General features: G+C 37.9%; 1 protein-coding gene across 3 annotated transcripts in view; it reads left to right on the top strand.

Moving 5' to 3' along the window:
• Nucleotides 1–18458, top strand: part of BMPR1B (bone morphogenetic protein receptor type 1B) — a 161784-nt gene that overhangs the window by 117966 nt on the left and 25360 nt on the right. For all 3 annotated transcript variants that reach the window (XM_045998455.1, XM_045998454.1, XM_045998453.1), the window contains 3 exons: nucleotides 5415–5517; nucleotides 6040–6142; nucleotides 17636–17732. In XM_045998455.1, the coding sequence (XP_045854411.1) occupies nucleotides 5415–5517; nucleotides 6040–6142; nucleotides 17636–17732 (303 nt within the window). The remainder of the gene's footprint in view (nucleotides 1–5414; nucleotides 5518–6039; nucleotides 6143–17635; nucleotides 17733–18458) is intronic.

The raw sequence follows: 18458 nt of genomic DNA, 5'->3' as shown, positions 1-18458 counted from the left end.
TGTAAGGTAGTTACACATTCTTGACGATAAAGTAAAAGACATTTCTCACGTTGGAACTTTACTAGCAACCTAACTTCACCTGCCTGTAGAGATAGGATGACCCCGAGGAAAACTGGAGATGGGGAGCAGTAGTCGTCCTATATGTTTTACCCTCTTTCCCTCACTACCATGGAAATCCGCCCATCTAAGATGATAAGGAAAAAAACATAAATTTTGGGATTATGTTACTTTGATAATTACCGATGTTCAACATTCTTCTTTGCTTTTTTCCCAAGTCTGTAGAAAACACTTTGACAAGCTTATGATTTCTATCCTTATTGCTGGAAGTGAGATGACTGTTTCTCCTAGGATCGTAGCATTCATAGACTATGAGCTCCCTCAAAACGAAGACTACATCTTCCTTAGCTTGTGTCTGGGCATCTAAGTCTGCCTGAATTTTCATGTGCTGAATAAATGTTTGTCAAATGAGCTACTGTTAGTAAAGATCTAAGCAGCTTTCACTGTTTTAGTTGACTAAAATTTACATGATTTAAATAACCGCTCTAAACTTTGTATGAACCTTTGAGATTATCTGTGACAGAAAACTTCAAAAACTTTCTTTATTTCCCTTGAAGGTGAAATAGGTATTTTAGAAGACAGAATGTTTTCAAGGACTGATTTTAAAATCTACTTAAAATCAAACAGTCTTTCCAATCAATTGTGACTGAAACCGAAAAGGAATTAAAAAAAAAATTAGGAATTCTAGTATTTCTTGTATTCTGAAATAAAATTGGAACAAATATTAATCAGTCAAGAGATCTATACGCCTTGTGGGCATAGAGATGCACTTCAGCAAGTATCCATATATATAATTAATTTCTGTCAAGAGCAAAATTTTAAACTACTCAGTAAATAATTTATTTGATAGTAAAAAATAATATTCTAATGGTGCTTTAAGACTTCCTGTCACCCTGATTGAGCAGAACAGTTAAACTCCTCTTAACTAATACTTAAAAATTATTTTATAGTGAAATTCATCTTTATGAGGATCTAAACTAGTTAGAAAAAAGTTCTACAGTAGTCCCTTCTAAACTGTGTGGGCGTGTGTATGAACAACCCTAGCATCTGCAACAGGGAAACATAACATCTTAGTGGAAGAATAGAGGGAAAGGGACCACATTGTGAGTAAACCTTATAAACACTTGATTCCCTGAAACAAAACAATCAAGAGAGCAGCTTAGATAAAGATTCTGGTGGTGCAACTTTAGACATTTATGGAATTAGCTTCTGACTATCCTAAAAGAATCATGGATGAATTGGAGTCCAAGAGGCAGTTTATAAACCCAATTTGACTACAAATGAGAAGAGTGCAGGTTCTGATTGCATATCCATCCCAGACTTTGAGCCCTGTGTACCTGTTTCTTACTTGCTTACTTGCTTCTTACTGAAAACGTCTGGAGAGAGTTAACTCCCTAATGATCTCTCTAGATGTTGGAGGCACATCTTTGCTTTTGGAATACTGGGCAGATTCAAGGCACCCTCTGACGGTTTTAACAAAAGTTCATCATCAGTGCTTTGACCTCACGTGACCTATAATTCTCAAATGTTTTGCTTTTTCATAAATTAACATGATGCTGAGAGGCAGTCAGTGATGATGACTGATCTCCTTGGTAGGCAGCTATTCTATTTTGTTCATTACTTGTCTTTATGTGTTAATACAGGGGCAGCATTTTTGAAATGTTACATCAACTTCCTTTTTTTTAAAATTTCAGTATCACTATTGTAACCAAATGACATGCCTTTGTATACATCTCACTACTCTCAGTTTTGCTTAAAATGATTTTTACTTGTGTTTTCTTCATGAGGCTTCATTTCTTCTTGTTACCACTTTCAACACAGTGGGAATGATGGGGTAATAATCAATATAAAGCACTTAAAAACTAAGATTTAACATGGGAACCAGGCAGCGTATATTCAAATATATTCAAATATATATATATATTTGAATATATATTGAATATATATTGATATGTATTGAATATATATATTGAATATATAGATATATATTGAATATATATAGATATATATTGAATATATATAGATATATATTGAATATATAGATATATATTGAATATATATAGATATATATTGAATATATATCCATATATTCAAATAAGCTGGTTCCAAGGCTTAATTGCCTTTTGTGACAGTCAGCAGGCATCTCTTGGTGGAGGTAGTTGAACAGCTCGGACTCGGGAGCACAGCTTGGTTTACGTTTGTGTTTGCTCAAGAATTTCAAGGTCTCAAGTGATTCTTAAGCTTCTGTAATTGTACTGCTCCTTTCCAGTTAGTGTCTCTTGCTAGCTAATAATTTCAGTGAGAAGCTTATAAATGATTTTTGCTTTGCTTTGTTTTGTGCCTGGGTACCTCAGTCAGTTAAGGTCTTGGTCCCAAGACTTGGTTCAGGTCTTGATCCCAGTCCTGAGATGGAGCCCTCCACTGGACTCCCTGCTTAGCGGGGAGCCTGCTTCTCCCTCTCATTCTGCCTGCCCCCACCCTGCCCTCTTTCATGATTGCTCTTTCCGTCTCTCTCATGAACAAATAAAATCTTTAAAAAATACTATTTTTGCTTTGTTGCCGAAAATATGCACTTGAAATTGTTCTCTAACTTTACTGCTTCTCCTCCAACTACATATTTGGTTTATGTCCCAATTGTTAACCTATGGGACACTGACTTTTCTCCAGGACTTTTCTCCTCCTCCACACTCTTTGTATTTTTAGCCCTGGCCCCTTTGCAGACAAGGGAGTGTATTTTTTTTTTTTTTTAAGATTTTATTTATTTATTTGTCAGACAGAGATCACAAGTAGGCAGAGAGGCAGGCAGAGAGAAAGAGGAGGAAGCAGGGTCCCTGCTGAGCAGAGAGCCTGATGCCAGTCTCCATCCCAGGACCCTGGGATCATGACCTGAGCCGAAGGCAGAGGCTTTAATCCACTGAGCCACACAGGCGCCCCCAAAGGAGTGTATTTTTAAGGCTTGAATTTACTCTCCCTAATTTCTTTAATTTCCCAGGACATTGTTGGAGTGACTTGACCACAGCTTAACCAGTTTTTTATTTTTAATTTTCTTTCTTTTTTTTTTTAAATCCTTATGAGTGTGTTTCCATATATTCAGATTTTGAGGAAGGAGAACTCATAAATAAGGAGAAATTAATCTTTTTAGATTTAACATATTGTATCACTTTTTCTAGCTCTGTGAATTCCTAATGTCAGAAAATTAAGAGGCGCCTGGGTGGCTCAGTGTGTTAAGCCTCTACCTTCAGCTCAGGTCATGATCTCAGGGTCCTAAGATCAAGCCCCGCATTGGGCCTTCTGCTCAGCAGGGAGCCTGCTTCCCCCACCCCCTCTCGGCCTGCCTCTCTGCCTACTTGTGATCTCTCTCTTTCAAATAAATGAATAAAATCTTTTAAAAAAATTAAATTACAAAGAACATGGAGGACATGGGGAGATGGAGAGGAGAAGGGAGTTGTGGGAAATTGGAAGGGGTGATGAACCATGAGAGACTATGGACTCTGAAAAACAACCTGAGGGTTTTGAAGGGGCGGGGGGTGGGAGGTTGAGGAACCAGGTGGAGGGTAATAGAGAGGGCACGTATTACATGGAGCACTGGGTGTGGTGCAAAAACAATGAGTACTGTTACGCTGAAAATAAATAAATAAATTAAAAAAAATTAAATTGACTTTATTTCCGATAATTTCTGAATTTTACTTTTGATCAGAAAAAGAAGTTATACATATGGCCTAAATAGGAAGGAAAGGAATTAAAAAATCACACGGATATTATCTGCTCATATTGTTTGAATTTCTAAGGGACGGTTCTTTTATTTATTGTCTTCAGTGTTTACATGCTTTAGATTTTCCTAGCAATTTCAGTAAATGGGCTAAAAGCCCCCTAAGAATTCAGAGCAAGGGCTGTTCAGAGGCAGTCTTTCTTCCATCACAGTATTCATGCATTTGACCTCAGTCTAATGAAAAGATTTATCATTGGTCCTTCCTAGCCATTCGTTAGTGTATTTGAACTTTGCCAGTCTAGTTCTTATAAACTGAGGTATTTTGGATCACTTGAGGGTTATAAACTGAGTAAACAATTCTAAGGGTGTTGATGATAGCTGGACGGCTAATGTACGGCAGAACGCTACTGCCATGGATACCAAATAGACAAGCCCACAAATCACAGCTAATGCCCTGCTCAGCGCTTTCTTCCCTTGACCTTTCAGGACAACGCTGCTGTTGTCTATCTTGGACGCTGAGCAAGCATATGTATGAGAAAAAGATGGAGATACAATTTAGTATTTTAATTCTCAACACACGCAGTAGTGGTGGGTGACTAACATCAGGAGTCTGCTGGCATTCATCACCCTAACTTATGAAGACAGTGAAGTCAGTTTATCAATAGTTCTGTATGTCAGAGTTCTTGTTTTCCAGATTTGGCCCTAGGAAAGGATAGCGCAAGATGGAGGGATGAATGAAGCAAGAGGTCCTTGACTCAAGGCCTGATTCTGTTACCATTTTTTCTGCGACCCTGTACAGGTTTATTAGACTCCCTGCCTTTAATTTCCTCATCTGTAAAATAGAAATAATATCACTTTCTTTCCATTGTTGTTGAGAGGATTAAATGAGGTAGAATAAGTAATTTTCTTTTAATCTAGAAAGCTATATATAAATTTAGAATTTTCTTTGCTTTCCGTGGTCCTGTTAAAACCTCTTTTTTCTGTTGTTCATCCTCACCCCACCCCCCAGTATAAGCTCTGCCTGTTTACAACAGAGCTCGATGTTTCTTCCGTATGACAGATCAGCCCCAAAGCAGAGGGACCAAATGGTAGAATCTTAGCTGGGTTATGCTGTGCTGATCCCAGCTCTTACCTGTCTTTCTTTGGTGCCTTAGTGAAAGAGAAGTTTATTTCATTTGGAGCAAATAGAACCAGCACGGGGGCAGACCTACAGGGCCTCTCATTTGCTGTAAGGTTCTTGAGAAATTGCTCAGGTTCTCTGAGCCTCATTCAAAGATGGGCATGATACTGCCTTCCTCATGGAGTCATTTTCCTGGCTGTGTGGAGGGGATATCTATGGAGAACTAAGGCAGGTGTTCAGTAATTGGTACATGTAGTTATTAATGGCGTATGTTATATGGAAAATTTGGCTCCTTTTTTCTCACAGGTTTCTAGACAGAGAAGATATTACCAAATGTTTTAGGGTTATTAAATCAGATCTCATAAAAGGAAGTTTTGGAATTCTCTTAACAGATTGTAACCTGTAATGATCATCGACTTTGCCCTTGTACGTAATAGAACAAATGTTCCTTTCCCCCCAGACACACACACACACATACACACACACACACACACACACACACACTTACTTTGCCTGTTTGGTCTTTAGCACAGATGGATATTGTTTCACAATGATAGAAGAAGATGATTCTGGGATGCCTGTGGTCACTTCTGGATGTCTAGGACTAGAAGGCTCAGATTTTCAGTGTCGGGTAAGGAAGATAAGTTGATTCTACTTCATAACCTTTCATCATCAGCTTTCAAACAGTCAGGTTTCACATTAGATAAAACAATTTCTTTTCTTGACTAGCCTGTATTTAGTAAGTTGGAAAGTAATTTGAAAATTCTTTCACTGGGCCAATTCTGCCTTCATTTCAAAATCAAACATGGTTAACTTCTTGCGTTAGTGATTCATTCAATTGTCTTGCTCAGATTCCAATTTAGTTAATTGCATTAGTCCAAGCCTTCTTCCTCGGTTTGTTAACTATGTGCCCTGGCTCTTATAAATGCAATAGTAGTTTTGTTGGAATGCAAAAGCTGCAGTAAGCGAATACATGGGAAATTTAAAAGCAATTTCCTAATAGAAAATAAAATATTCAAGATGTTTGAGAAAAATCATCAGAATTTTAATTGAGCTCTCTAAATAGTGTTGGTTCTTTAAAAAACTTTGGATTATGTGACTTTGAAATGTAGGGGAGGGGACTCCACTAATTGCTGTTTGGGTTCAACTTTAGGACACCCCCATTCCTCATCAGAGAAGGTCAATTGAGTGCTGCACAGAACGGAATGAATGCAATAAAGACCTTCACCCCACCCTGCCTCCCCTGAAAACCAGAGGTAAGGAGAGGAATGCTTGGGGCTGGGAGGGCTTTAGGCTCAGAATTGCTCTGTCCTCCCTAAATGAATGCACCTGTATCATTTTCCTCTGCTGGGGCAGGGAACTGAAGCAATAGGACATAATTCAAGTAGTTCTTGGAAAAGTAGTCTTATGTGGCTTCATGCTCGAGAATCTTATTTCTTTAACTTCTCCCCACTTCCCTGTAAAAACTAGAGGTCCTAGAGCTTGTAGTATATTTCAGGAGCATGGAGGAGCGAGACGGTATTTTATGCTTACCTTGAAGTGTTATTCAGAGTTATTCAGAATATATTCAGAGTATATAGTTGCACTTCAGTCAAAAACTGCCGTGAGGCTAAGGTGCATTAAAGAAATAAAGGACCAAATTGGATTATTTGCCAGATGCATTTCCTTTTGTCTGTGCTAGAGCAACTACATTTTAGTCAAATCATGTATCAGTATATTGATAGGATGGGAAAGATGTCTAGAGAATTTAATTTTAAAACTTACACATTTAAGTGTTGCTCATTGAAAAAAAGACAAATACTGCAATCTGAAAGACTTTTCGTTAAAAACTACTATGTTTCATACTGTTACGCTGAAAAAATAAATAAAATGGAAAAAAAAAAAAACTACTATGTTTCTGGGGCACCTGGGTGGATCAGTGGGTCAAAGCCTCTGCCTTCTGCTCGGGTCATGGTCCCGGGGACCTGGGATCGAGCCCCGCATCGGGCTCTCTGCTCCGCAGGGAGCCTGCTTCCTCCTCTCTCTCTGCCTGCCTCTCTGCCTACTTGTGATCTCTGTCTGTCACATACATAAATAAAATATTAAAAAAAAAAAAACTACTATGTTTCCTTTCTTCTCCTTGCTCTCACCACGGAATAAATGACTGGGATTGTCACAGAGACCTAAAGCTTAAGTCTTATATAAGTGGTTTAAAATGATTTCTCATGATTGATTTTATTTTTGAGAAAATCTTCCACCACGGAATAAATGACTGGGATTGTCACAGAGACCTAAAGCTTAAGTCTTATATAAGTGGTTTAAAATGATTTCTCATGATTGATTTTATTTTTGAGAAAATCTTCCTAATAAAATATAATGACATTTCATGGTTTTGATGATAACATTTTATAACACTTGTTTCTGCTGAAGCCTAGGAAGCTTTAAAGGATTCATTCATAATAATTCACATAAAACATTCTATTTCCAGTCAGCATACTAGGCATTAGGAATACAGAAATGGATGAAGAAAATTTCTGCTCTCAAGACATGCCTCCTGGGATGTGAGAAATATGTAAATATTTAAATTATATTTGGTCAGGAATAGCTTAGTAGAGTTAAATTATAAGTGCAGTAAACAGGTCAGTGATTTACTCTGCTTGGGGTGGGAGGATGCCAAAGAGCTTCATAGAAGTGACACGAACAGACTTTAAGGGTGAACAAGAGTTCCCTAAGTGGATGAGACAGAAATAAAAATTTAAAAAGTTCCCTAAATGCGTAAGACAGGAATAAAAATTAAAAAGAAAAAATTATAATGGCTAACATAAGCCAAGTATTATTATCAGTATCACATTAATTAACCCATTCACATCCCACCATAGTCCAAAGAGGTACCCAGAATTATTCCTTGTTTAAAGATGAGGAAATTGGGGGCACCTGGGTGGCTCAATCCTTAAGTGTCTGCCTTCGACTCAGGTCATGATCTCAGTCCTGGGATTGAAGCCTGGCCTCAGACTCTCTGCTCATTGGGGAGTCTCCTTTTCCCTCTCACTCTCTGCACATGAGCTCTCACTCTCTCTCTCCCTCTCCCTCTCAAATAAATAAATAAAATCTTTAAAAAAAAAAAAGGTGAGGAAATTGCAGCACAGGGAGTTTACCTAATTTTCCCAAATTTGCACAGTCTCTTAGTAGCAGTGACTCTAAACAGAGGCAGTAGTGAATGCAGAGGTTCAGTTTGCAATACTTGAGAGGCATTTGCAAAATACAGGCATAGCAAACAGCATGGAGAAAATCTCATAATTAAGTTGTCTAAAACCCTCCTTATTTAAAGTAGGTCTGTAGATCTGCTCATTAGTATCACTTGGAACTGATTAGAAATGTGGAATCTCCGGGTGCCTGAGTGGCTCAGTGGGTTAAAGCCTCTGCCTTCGGCTCAGGTCATGATCCCAGAGTCCTGGGTCCGAGCCCTGCATCAGGCTCTCTGCTCCGCAGGGAGCCTGCTTCCTCCTCTCTCTCTGCCTGCCTCTCTACCTAGTTGTGATTTCTCTCTGTCAAATAAATAAAATATTAAAAAAAAGAAAAGAAATGTGGAATCTCGGGACGCCTGAAAGGCTCAGTTAAGGTTAGGTGTCAGACACTGATTTTTGGCTCAGGTCATGAACTCAGGGTTTGAGATAGTGCGGGGCATGGAGCTCCATGCTGAGAGTGGACCCTGCTTAGGATTCTCCCCATCCCTCTCCCTCTATCCCTCCCTCCAACTCGCTCGAGCTTTCTCAAATAAATAATAAGTAAATAAATAAATAAAAATTAAATAAATGTGGAATCTCTGGCCCACTCCCTACTACCAAACTTACGTTTTAACGGTACTCCTCAAGTGATTTGTATGCACATAACAGTTTGGGTAATACTTTCGGTGGAAAAAAGCAGGACCTTTAGAGGATATCGCCAGCACACTTGTGCCTCACCATGTGAGTTTGAGAACACCTTGTTCAAAGAGAAGTCTGATGTCAAATTGCTGTAAAGTTCTAAATGTTTACTTTCAGGTTTCCTAGGCATTTCCTTGTGGACCAGTTGAAGAAAGTTGGCAGTCTATAGACACTGTTTTGAACAGCACTGGTATAAGGGCTCACGTATTTAGGGATGGGGGAGGGAGGTGGGTGGGAAGTGGCTGGATGTGAAGGCAGAAGTGCTAGATTGTAGGATCTCTTCCCTCCAGGGGAAAAGGTTGCTTACATGCAAGTGAAGGTGCTGAGTTCTAGAAGTTGCAGTAGGGTTTAGGAAAGTTCGGATTCTTCCTATTGCTGAGAGGACTACAGTGCACATATTGTCCTGTAGATGGAGCCAGATTCTACTTAGCACTAAGCACTAAGACTGTTCTCTGAGGAGGCTGAGAATGTAGGGACTTTTAAAAATAGTAGAATATCTCTAGAGAACAGAGTGAAAAGGCTTTGAATAGAAAGGCAGCAGCATAATCCTTGTTTTAGAGCAGTATGGGAAGGAGGACGTAGGAATGGTTGATGCAAACTGCTGAAAATTATGCAAGGTGGTAGGTGTAGGTGGAGTTTAGTGGCATTAAGGTTTACTGCTTTGAACTTTGAGGATCCCAGGTAGACCCTAGGTGAGTTCTCTGCAGATCCCATCGGTGCAGTCATTCTGGGGCCCAGTAAAAGTCCATGCAGGCTGCAGTCTGAGAACGCTGGCATTTTTAAACATAGCTCTACTTTAAAGCTGCTGTTTCCTTTTTTTTTTTTTTTTTTTTTTTAACCTCCGCCATAAACACCGCCATGGTCAGTGGTTTAAAAGGAGAGTGGGATGGGATAAGTTTGGGGGTGGACACATCCCCTGTGTCCTGTGGAGCCACTGCTTAATAGAAAGGGGCATGGGTGGAGGGAGTCAGAGTGGAGCCCTTTAAAGCTCAGAACCCAGGCTGATTTTCTGGCCTAAGGGCTATGGAAATTATCCTCATAATTGAGATATTTGCTAATGAGAATGGGGTACTTACTTACTATGGCTCTCTTTTAAGTACTTTATATATAACTTACCGAATCCTCATAACCTGATGAAGAAGGCATTGTGGTTATTATCCCCATTTCACAGACAGGGGAGCAGAGGAACAGTAAGGTTACCTAGCTAAAGTAGTAGAGAGGAAGTGGGCCGGTGGTGTCATCTCACGACACCTTCTTCAGAGAGTTCTGAATGATGTTCTCAAAAAAAACCAAAAAAAACCCAAAGTTTTCCTTATGTAAGAGTGAGGAAACTCTAAATAAAACAATGGAAAATAATGGTTAGCCATGGCACCTAATAATCAATAAGCAATTTTACGTTAAAGCCTTCTGTTTATTATATTTGCTTTGCTTTATTTATTAAATTAGCGTTTTCTCTTTTCTTAGGATATAGTATCAGGGGTTGCTCTCTCCCTCGTGTGTGCTGGCATGTGCTGGCTCATTCTTCCCCCTCCCTTCCTTCTAAGTTAACATTTACTATGTCCCACTTGTGTGGTTGCCAGTGATTCTCAAACTTCAGATGCAACAGAATTCACCTGGAGGGCTTGTTAAAACACAGACTACTGGCCCCACCCAGAGTCTGATTCAGTACATCTGAGTGGGCTCCAGGCATTTGCATTTCTCAGGAGTTCCCAGGTGTTACTGATGCTGTTGGTCCAGAAACTACTCTTTAAGTACCCCTATACTTGGCATTGCCTGGTAGATTATTACGTATTATTATAGCAGATTCATTATAAATCTGTATGTCAGATGACTAGAAAGCAGAGACCTTTCCAGAAGACTAGAAGGCTAAAATACCCAGCTTGCCATTTTGGTTGTTGTTTGGTTGTTCTTATATAGTTGCTCTTCCAAAAAAGGTAAATGAATAACCACACCACAAAACATCTGTATTACTAGATGCTCCATAATAGCTTAGGTGAGGTTTCATTACTAGAGATCAGAGAAGTACTAAGTATAGGGATAAAAACCCACAAATAAAATGTCCTTATTGAAAACAAACAAATCTTTTTTGCGAATCCAGAATTTTCTCATACTTTTTTTTTTAACTTAGGTACATTTAGCAGGAAATTAGAGATATACAATCTCATGTATATACATGTATCAACATGTATTTATGTCCTTGAAATTTTATTTGTCATCTTCTGTTTTGAAAGAGAAGATGAAGGGTGGCCAGAATACTGTTTAAATTCTTCGGTGAGGGCCACCTGGGTGGCTAAGTGGGTTAAAGCCTCTGCCTTCAGCTCAGGTCATGGTCCCAGGGTCCTGGGATCGAGCCCCACGTTGGGCTCTCTGCTCAGCAGGGAGCCTGCTTCCTCCTCTCTCTCTGCCTGCCTCTCTGCCTACTTGTGATCTCTGTCTGTCAAATAAATAAATAAAATCTTTAAAAAAAAAATTCTTCAGTGAATACTGGTCTTCCTTTTGCTTTTGGTTATTCCCTTTCAGCACCAGAAAAGCAGAACATCCTAGGATAACGTTCTTTCTTTTGAAGGCGGAAATACGGAAAGTTATTAGATCAAATGCAGCACCTTCACATAAAGAGTAAAATATGATCCGGGCAGCCCGAGTAAAATTGCAGCTGGTGCTAAGAGTTGAAAGCGATGTCTGGGGGCGCCCGGGTGGCTCAGTGGTTTAAGCTGCTGCCTTCGGCTCAGGTCATGATCTCAGAGTCCTAGGATCGAGTCCCGCATCGGGCTCTCTGCTCAGCGGGGAGCCTGCTTCCCTCTCACTCTCTCTGCCTGCCTCTCTGCCTACTTGTGATCTCTCTCTGTCAAATAAATAAATAAAATCTTTAAAAAAAAAAAAAAAAGAAAGCGATGTCTGTTTTGATGGAGAGGCTTATAGGGAGAAGTGGTGCTGGCCTGGCGTCTGGCTCCCTGCCTGCAGAGCTGATCAGGGCACCAGAATGCTGGGAGGAATGATGTGTGTCTAGACTCCAAGCATCAGATGGTTTGACCAAGATACTGTGAGTAAAATGCTCTCTTGGAATTGTGTGTAGGCCGGAGAAATTGATGAGAGTCCCCCCACTCCAAGTGACTTATTTTTGTTTAATTTGTTTTAAATGAGCACTTTTAGAAGTGAATGGTGTTGAATAGAAGTTGTTGCTCTATCAAATGGGATCCTCTAATTTGGCTTTTGTAAAAACAAAGAAAGTTTATATGGTTTTTTGAAATAGATATGTTTGTGTGTTAAAATAGAGTAATTCCTCCTATATACTACACGTGTACTTCGTAGAAAATGTACCAGAAATAACATTCCATTTTGAAATATGCTAAACTCAATGTAGTTTAAGTCAAATTATAGCACAGAACTTCCAGAGTTAAAATTTCTTATTTTCCTACTCAGTTAAAAAGTATATCCTGAGCAGCTCACCAATTTGTTTTAAAAAGCTATTCCTTAGCTTAGATATTGTCGATTAGAAATCAAAGTCTGTAGGTAAGTTATTTAAGCAATGAAACCTCTCCCTTGTTCGCCACAACACAAATAGATTGCATATATAATAATGTCCAGAATGCAAAGATGAGTTTCAAAATTTTCCATCTGATACATATATTATGCTCTTAGCAGTGTGAACCAATGCATGAGAGTCTAGGCTTAAATTCCTTGCTGGAGAGTAGCTCTAGCATGTCTTGGAATGTTTAGCTCCTAACTATTTCTAGGTGATTTTGTATTTGAGACAGATGAAAGGAATATAGAAATAATTAGTCTTTTTCTTTCTCATGGAACACAGTAATCTGGATATAAAAATTCTGTCCTCAGAATCATAAATACAGAGAACAGCCTGGTGGTTGCCAGAAAGAAGGGGATTGGGGGGATAGATCACATAGCTGATTGGGATTAAGAGACACAGAGTTCCAGTTATAAAATAAATGAGTCATGGGTATGAAAAGTACAGTATGGCAGATCTAATCAATACTGTAATAACATCGTATGGTGCAGATGGTAACTACACTTATCCTGGTGAGCACAGTTTAACGTCTAAAACTGTTGAGTCACTGAAACTAACGTACATTGTATGTCACCTGCATGTAAAAATAAGAAAAAATAAGTAAATAATAAAGTTACCATTAACAAAATCTGTCTTAACCTACTATGTTTCCAAGAAATATAATCCTAAATATTTTTATGCAGGAAAATAACTAGAAAATTATGTCTTTGTTGTTACAGTCAGTTTATTTCTAGATGTTACTATAAGAAAGAATCCCAATATAAGATGGAAGTGGTTTACTTTTACAATATTCTTTGTTGACTAAAATCCTCTGATAAAAATATGCTTTTTAGGTGCTTTGTGCTTTATTAATTGAAAGATGTTTCTAATTTATCCATGATTATAATATTGAGAACACACGCAGAGATGTCTTTGGTCAATCTTATTTCCAAGATTTGTTCTAGCTACAGGGTTTTTTCCTTCTATTTCTTATTGCAATTCGGAACGATTTTATGGCCTTATTAAAAAACAAACGAGCAAGCAAACAGAAAACAGGCCCTGCCATTTTTAACAGTTAGAAACTCCTTACTGATCAGAGAAGAGACAAGTAGTGACAGAATGCTATCTTGTTAAAAAACCACCGGTGATTCTCACTTGCTTCTAAGACTGAGCCAGACTTCCCCTGGAGGCTTCTCTGTTTTATTTTACCTCCTTGAACAGCTGAGTGACCATGCAGGTAAAAATCTGCTGCCCCGGAGAGAACTGTGCGCTCTGTTCTTTTCCTGATAGGAATCTGGAAGGGTTCGCTTTCCGCTTTCCGAGACTCTGGCAGTGACTTGAATGTTTACATTGTTAATGCTCGGAGCACAGGTAATGGCAGATTAAAACATGACCAGCATGACCAACAGAAACAAAAGGTTTTTTGATAAGGATCACCTATTCATGTCGGAAGACAAGGAGACAGTGGATGAGGTTGCAGGGAATAGGGTTATTGGGACAAAGAAAAGGAAAATGGGAGCTAATGCTAGCTTGAGGAAAAAAACTGCTTGATGGTTGAGGAAAGAATCCCTTAGATCCTTTCTAGTCTCGTTACTCTCATAAATCAGATAGCAAATAAGACAGGTAATTCAGTGTTCTACGAATTGAGTGTATTCTGCTCTTACATGGAAAGTAAGAGGCAGTGAGACTGAGAGGTTCAGTGCAATTAATCACTTGGATTGGAAACACGTTTTATGCGAAGTTTCCAGCGACCATGTTTGCACGTATGTGCACGTGCACCGTGGCATCTGTGCACCTGCCCGTGTATAAACACCGCAGAGTGGGCTCTCCCCAGCAGAGGGACTGTGCTCACCTCAGCTTTATTGCCTACAGCCTAATGGAGGGAAATTTTGCTAAACAATTCATTAGATAAAAATCTTGGCCTCTTTAAGAGTCTGCAAATTATTTTCAGGATTTCCTAAGTAACACTTTTCAGACATGCATGTGCTACTTTATACAATCTCTGTGGGCTTTTGAGCCTAAATGGCCTTTTGGACCTGTCCTGTCATGGGTCAAGGTCCTGAACTCCTTTTTATCTGGACCATTGGCAGTGTTTCTGAAGTGGTTGATATCAAACTGCTTTTCTTTAATGACCTCTTACTTAGTCTTTTTGGAGGCAGACTACTTCCATTAATATTTTATAAGTAGTGTAGATCATAAGTAATTGTTAAACATATGTTCTAGTCTGATGAGTAAATTACCACATTAATTGTAACAGGATTTGGACATGGAATTTAGTATAAAGACCTGTGGATTTTAATTTATAACAAAAATCCAGATATTTTAAAGTAAGATTTATTTTCAGTTTATATGCTCATGGTAATTTCCTCGTTTTGATAATTTCATTGCCATTTTGTAAAATAATGTCCTTGTTTTTAGGAAGTGCATTCTGAAGTGTTTATGGGTAGGAATATTATATCTGTAACTTCAAATGATCTACAAACCATACATATAAATAAATATAAATAGGAATACAAATATATAAACATATGTATGTATATACATATGTGTGTGTATATATATAGAGACAGAGACACAGATGCCCATACTAAGAGAGCAAGAGAAATGTAAAGCAAATAAGGTAAAATTTTAAAAATGGTAATTCTCTGCAAAAGGCACATTAGAGCTTTTTATCCTTACAGGTTTTCTATAAGACTGAAATTATTTCGGGGCGCCTGGGTGGCTCAGCGGGTTAAAGCCTCTGCCTTCAGCTCAGGTCATGATCTCAGGGTCCTGGGATCGAGCCCCGCATCGGGCTCTCTGCTTGGCGGGGAGCCTGCTTCCTCCTCTCTCTCTCTCTCTCTGCCTGCCTCTCTGCCTGCTTGTGGTCTCTATCTGTCAAATAAATGAATCTTTAAAAAAAAAAAAAAAAAAAAGACTGAAATTATTTCAACATAATTAAAACATGTTCACACTGATGGTGAAATAGAAACCATTGTAATCTTTTTTAAAGGATATTTTGACATAATGTATGAAAAGCCTTAAAATGTATATTCCTTGAATAATTCTGCTTCTAGAAATCTAGATTAAGGAAATAATCACTGACATGTGCAGCGATGTACCTTTAAGAGTGTCCACAGAATTTTATATATTTCAGCAAGGACGTATTATAGAAAAATCTTTACAATCTTCTAAATATATATTATCGGAAGACTCACTTTATAATTAGGATGTGTCTGGGTATATACTATGTGGTCTTTAAAACTCATGTCATGGGAAAAATTTATTGTTTTGGAAAATATTCACAATATTATCAATGAAAATAATCTAGCTATAGAGCAATAGTGTTTTTTTTTTTTTCCTAAGGTTTTTGTTGTGGTAAAATACACATACCATAAAATTTACTATCTAAACCACTTTGAAGGGGGTAGTCCAGTAGTATTAAATATGTTCATAATGTTATACAGCCATCATCCTCCTCCATCTCCATAGCTCTGTTCATCTTATAACCTGTAATTCTATACCCATTAGACATTAACTCCCCTGAGCCCCTGGCAACAACCATTCTACTTTTTGTCTTTTGATTTTGACTTCTCTAAGTATCTCATAGAAGTGGAATCGTACGCAATATCTGTCCTCTTATTATTGACTTATTTCCCTTGGTATAATGTCCTCAGATTCACCATGTTGTAGAATATGTTAGAATTTACTTCCTTTTTAAGGTTGAATAGTAGTTCGTGTGTGTATATACATATACCATATTTTGCTTATCCGTTCATCTGTCAGTGGACAGTTGCTCTTCCTCCATGTTTTAGCTGTTGTGAATAAATCTGCTATGGACATAGGTGTATGTAAGGCCGCCTTGTGGGATATTTTGCTAATAAGTTTTTTTTTCTGTTCATTGAAATGATACTGCAAAGGCATAGGTTAAAATGTTAGTTGTAATTTTCCTAAATAATGAGATGGTGGTGGTTTTATTAATTCATTAGTTGGTGCTTTTAGTTTTTATTCATAGGATATATAATACTTTTGAGTGAAAAAAACATTACATTGGGGCACTTGGGTGGCTCGGTGAGTTAAGCCTCTGCCTTCAGCTCAGGTCATGGTCTCAGGGTCCTTGGATCCAGCCCTGCATCAGGCATTCTGCTCAGCAGAGAGCCCACTTCCTTCTCTCTCTCTCTCTCTCTCTGCCTGCCTCTCTGCCTACTTGTGATCTCTGTCAAATAAATAAATAAAATCTTTTTAAAAATTTGTTAAATTGAGTAAGATAAGGTCCCCAGCGGAAATGTTTAGGTAGCCATGCACTTAAAAGTATACAGAACTGTTGGAAAACTTCTTATTCATAGTAACTGAAGTCATAAATTAGAGTAATACCTTTAAAAATTAAATAACAGTAATCACTTCTCAAGGGTATATGGTGCCCATAATAAGAACACTGCCAATTCTGTTACTACGTAAGTGCACCTGGTTTTAGGTCAGTTTTCTCAAAATATGTTTCCGAGACTCTTTGCATATAAATCACCTGGGATGATTGTAAAAAATAAAATACTCAGAATAAAAATCTCTGAGGCTGAATTCAGCAAATATGCATTTGTATAAAGCTCTCCAAGTTACTCTTATTTATACGAAGCTTGAGAAGTCATGCTGCAAGTAAATCTGATTTGTCAAGAACTGGAGTTAAAACAACACGAATAATATTTAATAATTTGCTTTATAAAAGGATCACACAATAATTCTTTGAGTAGCACATGCTCATTCTCTTAAAATATGATGCAGTTTATGGAAAAGTTATGTGGTTTTGAAAGGCATCTTTGTTTAAAGTGGTGCACATCCATATAGTCTGTATTCAGCAACCTTTGAGGATCCCTGTTGCTTTTGTACCCATCATAAGATGACTGTGTGTGTTTTATGCACAAAGAATCCAGATCAGGTTTTTTTGCCCAAACTCATGATATGGAACACTTCAGAAACCACATGAGAAAAACCTGTAAACCCATCAGCTGGATCTGAGATAAAGATGAACCACCTACTTACATTTTGGAGGCCTTGATCTGTTTTCATTTGTTCATACTCTGTACTTCTATTCTGTGTCAAGCCTGTTCCTTCCAGAGGGGAAGAAATGCATGCTCTTGACATCAGTGCCTGCATGAATTATGTTTCACACTAGTTGAGCTTCGAATAATTTTGAATATATGTGTATATATTTACTGTGCAATATGCCATATTGTTCTTCTCTGTGGGCAGATTAAAAGGCCTTGGGACATCTTGCATATGGGGCTTAGCCAACACTTTTAGGAAAGAGTTGCTTCCTAGTCTTCAAGTGAAAATATCCTCCGTATTATGGCTCCTTTTCTTTTTAATTTCAGATTTTGTTGATGGACCTATACACCACAAGGCCTTACTTATATCTGTAACCGTCTGTAGTTTGCTATTGGTCCTTATTATTTTATTTTGCTACTTCAGGTAAGTTTCCAACATCTAGATGTAGAATTTTGAGTTTAAAATATCCGCCTCACATGACTGTTCTACCAGTTGACGTTTTTCACCACAGCTTTCTTTGACTTAATTAAATCTTAGATTTTCCTGATGAATCAGTGACCATTGATAGATATTTGTCTTAATGAAGCTGTTAATAGATAGCTGTCTCATTTCTGCTTCAGACATCAAAGTCACCCAAGGTAAATTTCACTCTTAGGGAATTTAGGGTAGTTAAGGAATTCAGGATCTAGTTGTTACTAAGGTTTGATCCTGAGTGGAAATGGCCATGTTGAACTGAGAATCACTCCAGTCATCCCTTATTTCCCAAGCTAACAATTTCCTCTTAATATGGAAGAATTTTCAACTAATTTATAAATTAGTTATTCAGATAAAATAAACTTGACTATTGAAGTTAAGTGACAGTTACGAATTATTTTCGTTCACCCAAGAACTTATTTTCTATTCTGTGATATATCAAGGACGTTTAAATTTTTACATTTGCTTTTTTTAACACTCATTTATGATACTGTTCTGCAAGTAGGAGTTGATTCAAGTAAATTCATTTCTAATTGGAAGCATAATTATTGACAAAAATTTCTAAAGTTGAAATTTATTTCATTTATTTATATTATGCTTTACACATTGCCTGAGATGAGAGAGTTAGCTTTTATGTCTTCTGTAAATCCTAAATATCCATATTTAATTAAAGAC

This window comes from Meles meles, chromosome 2 (genome assembly GCF_922984935.1).
Source record: "Meles meles chromosome 2, mMelMel3.1 paternal haplotype, whole genome shotgun sequence".
Taxonomy (NCBI): Eukaryota; Metazoa; Chordata; class Mammalia; order Carnivora; family Mustelidae; genus Meles; species Meles meles.
Note: the sequence above shows the minus strand (reverse complement) of the source record. Positions and strands in the feature narration are given on the sequence as shown.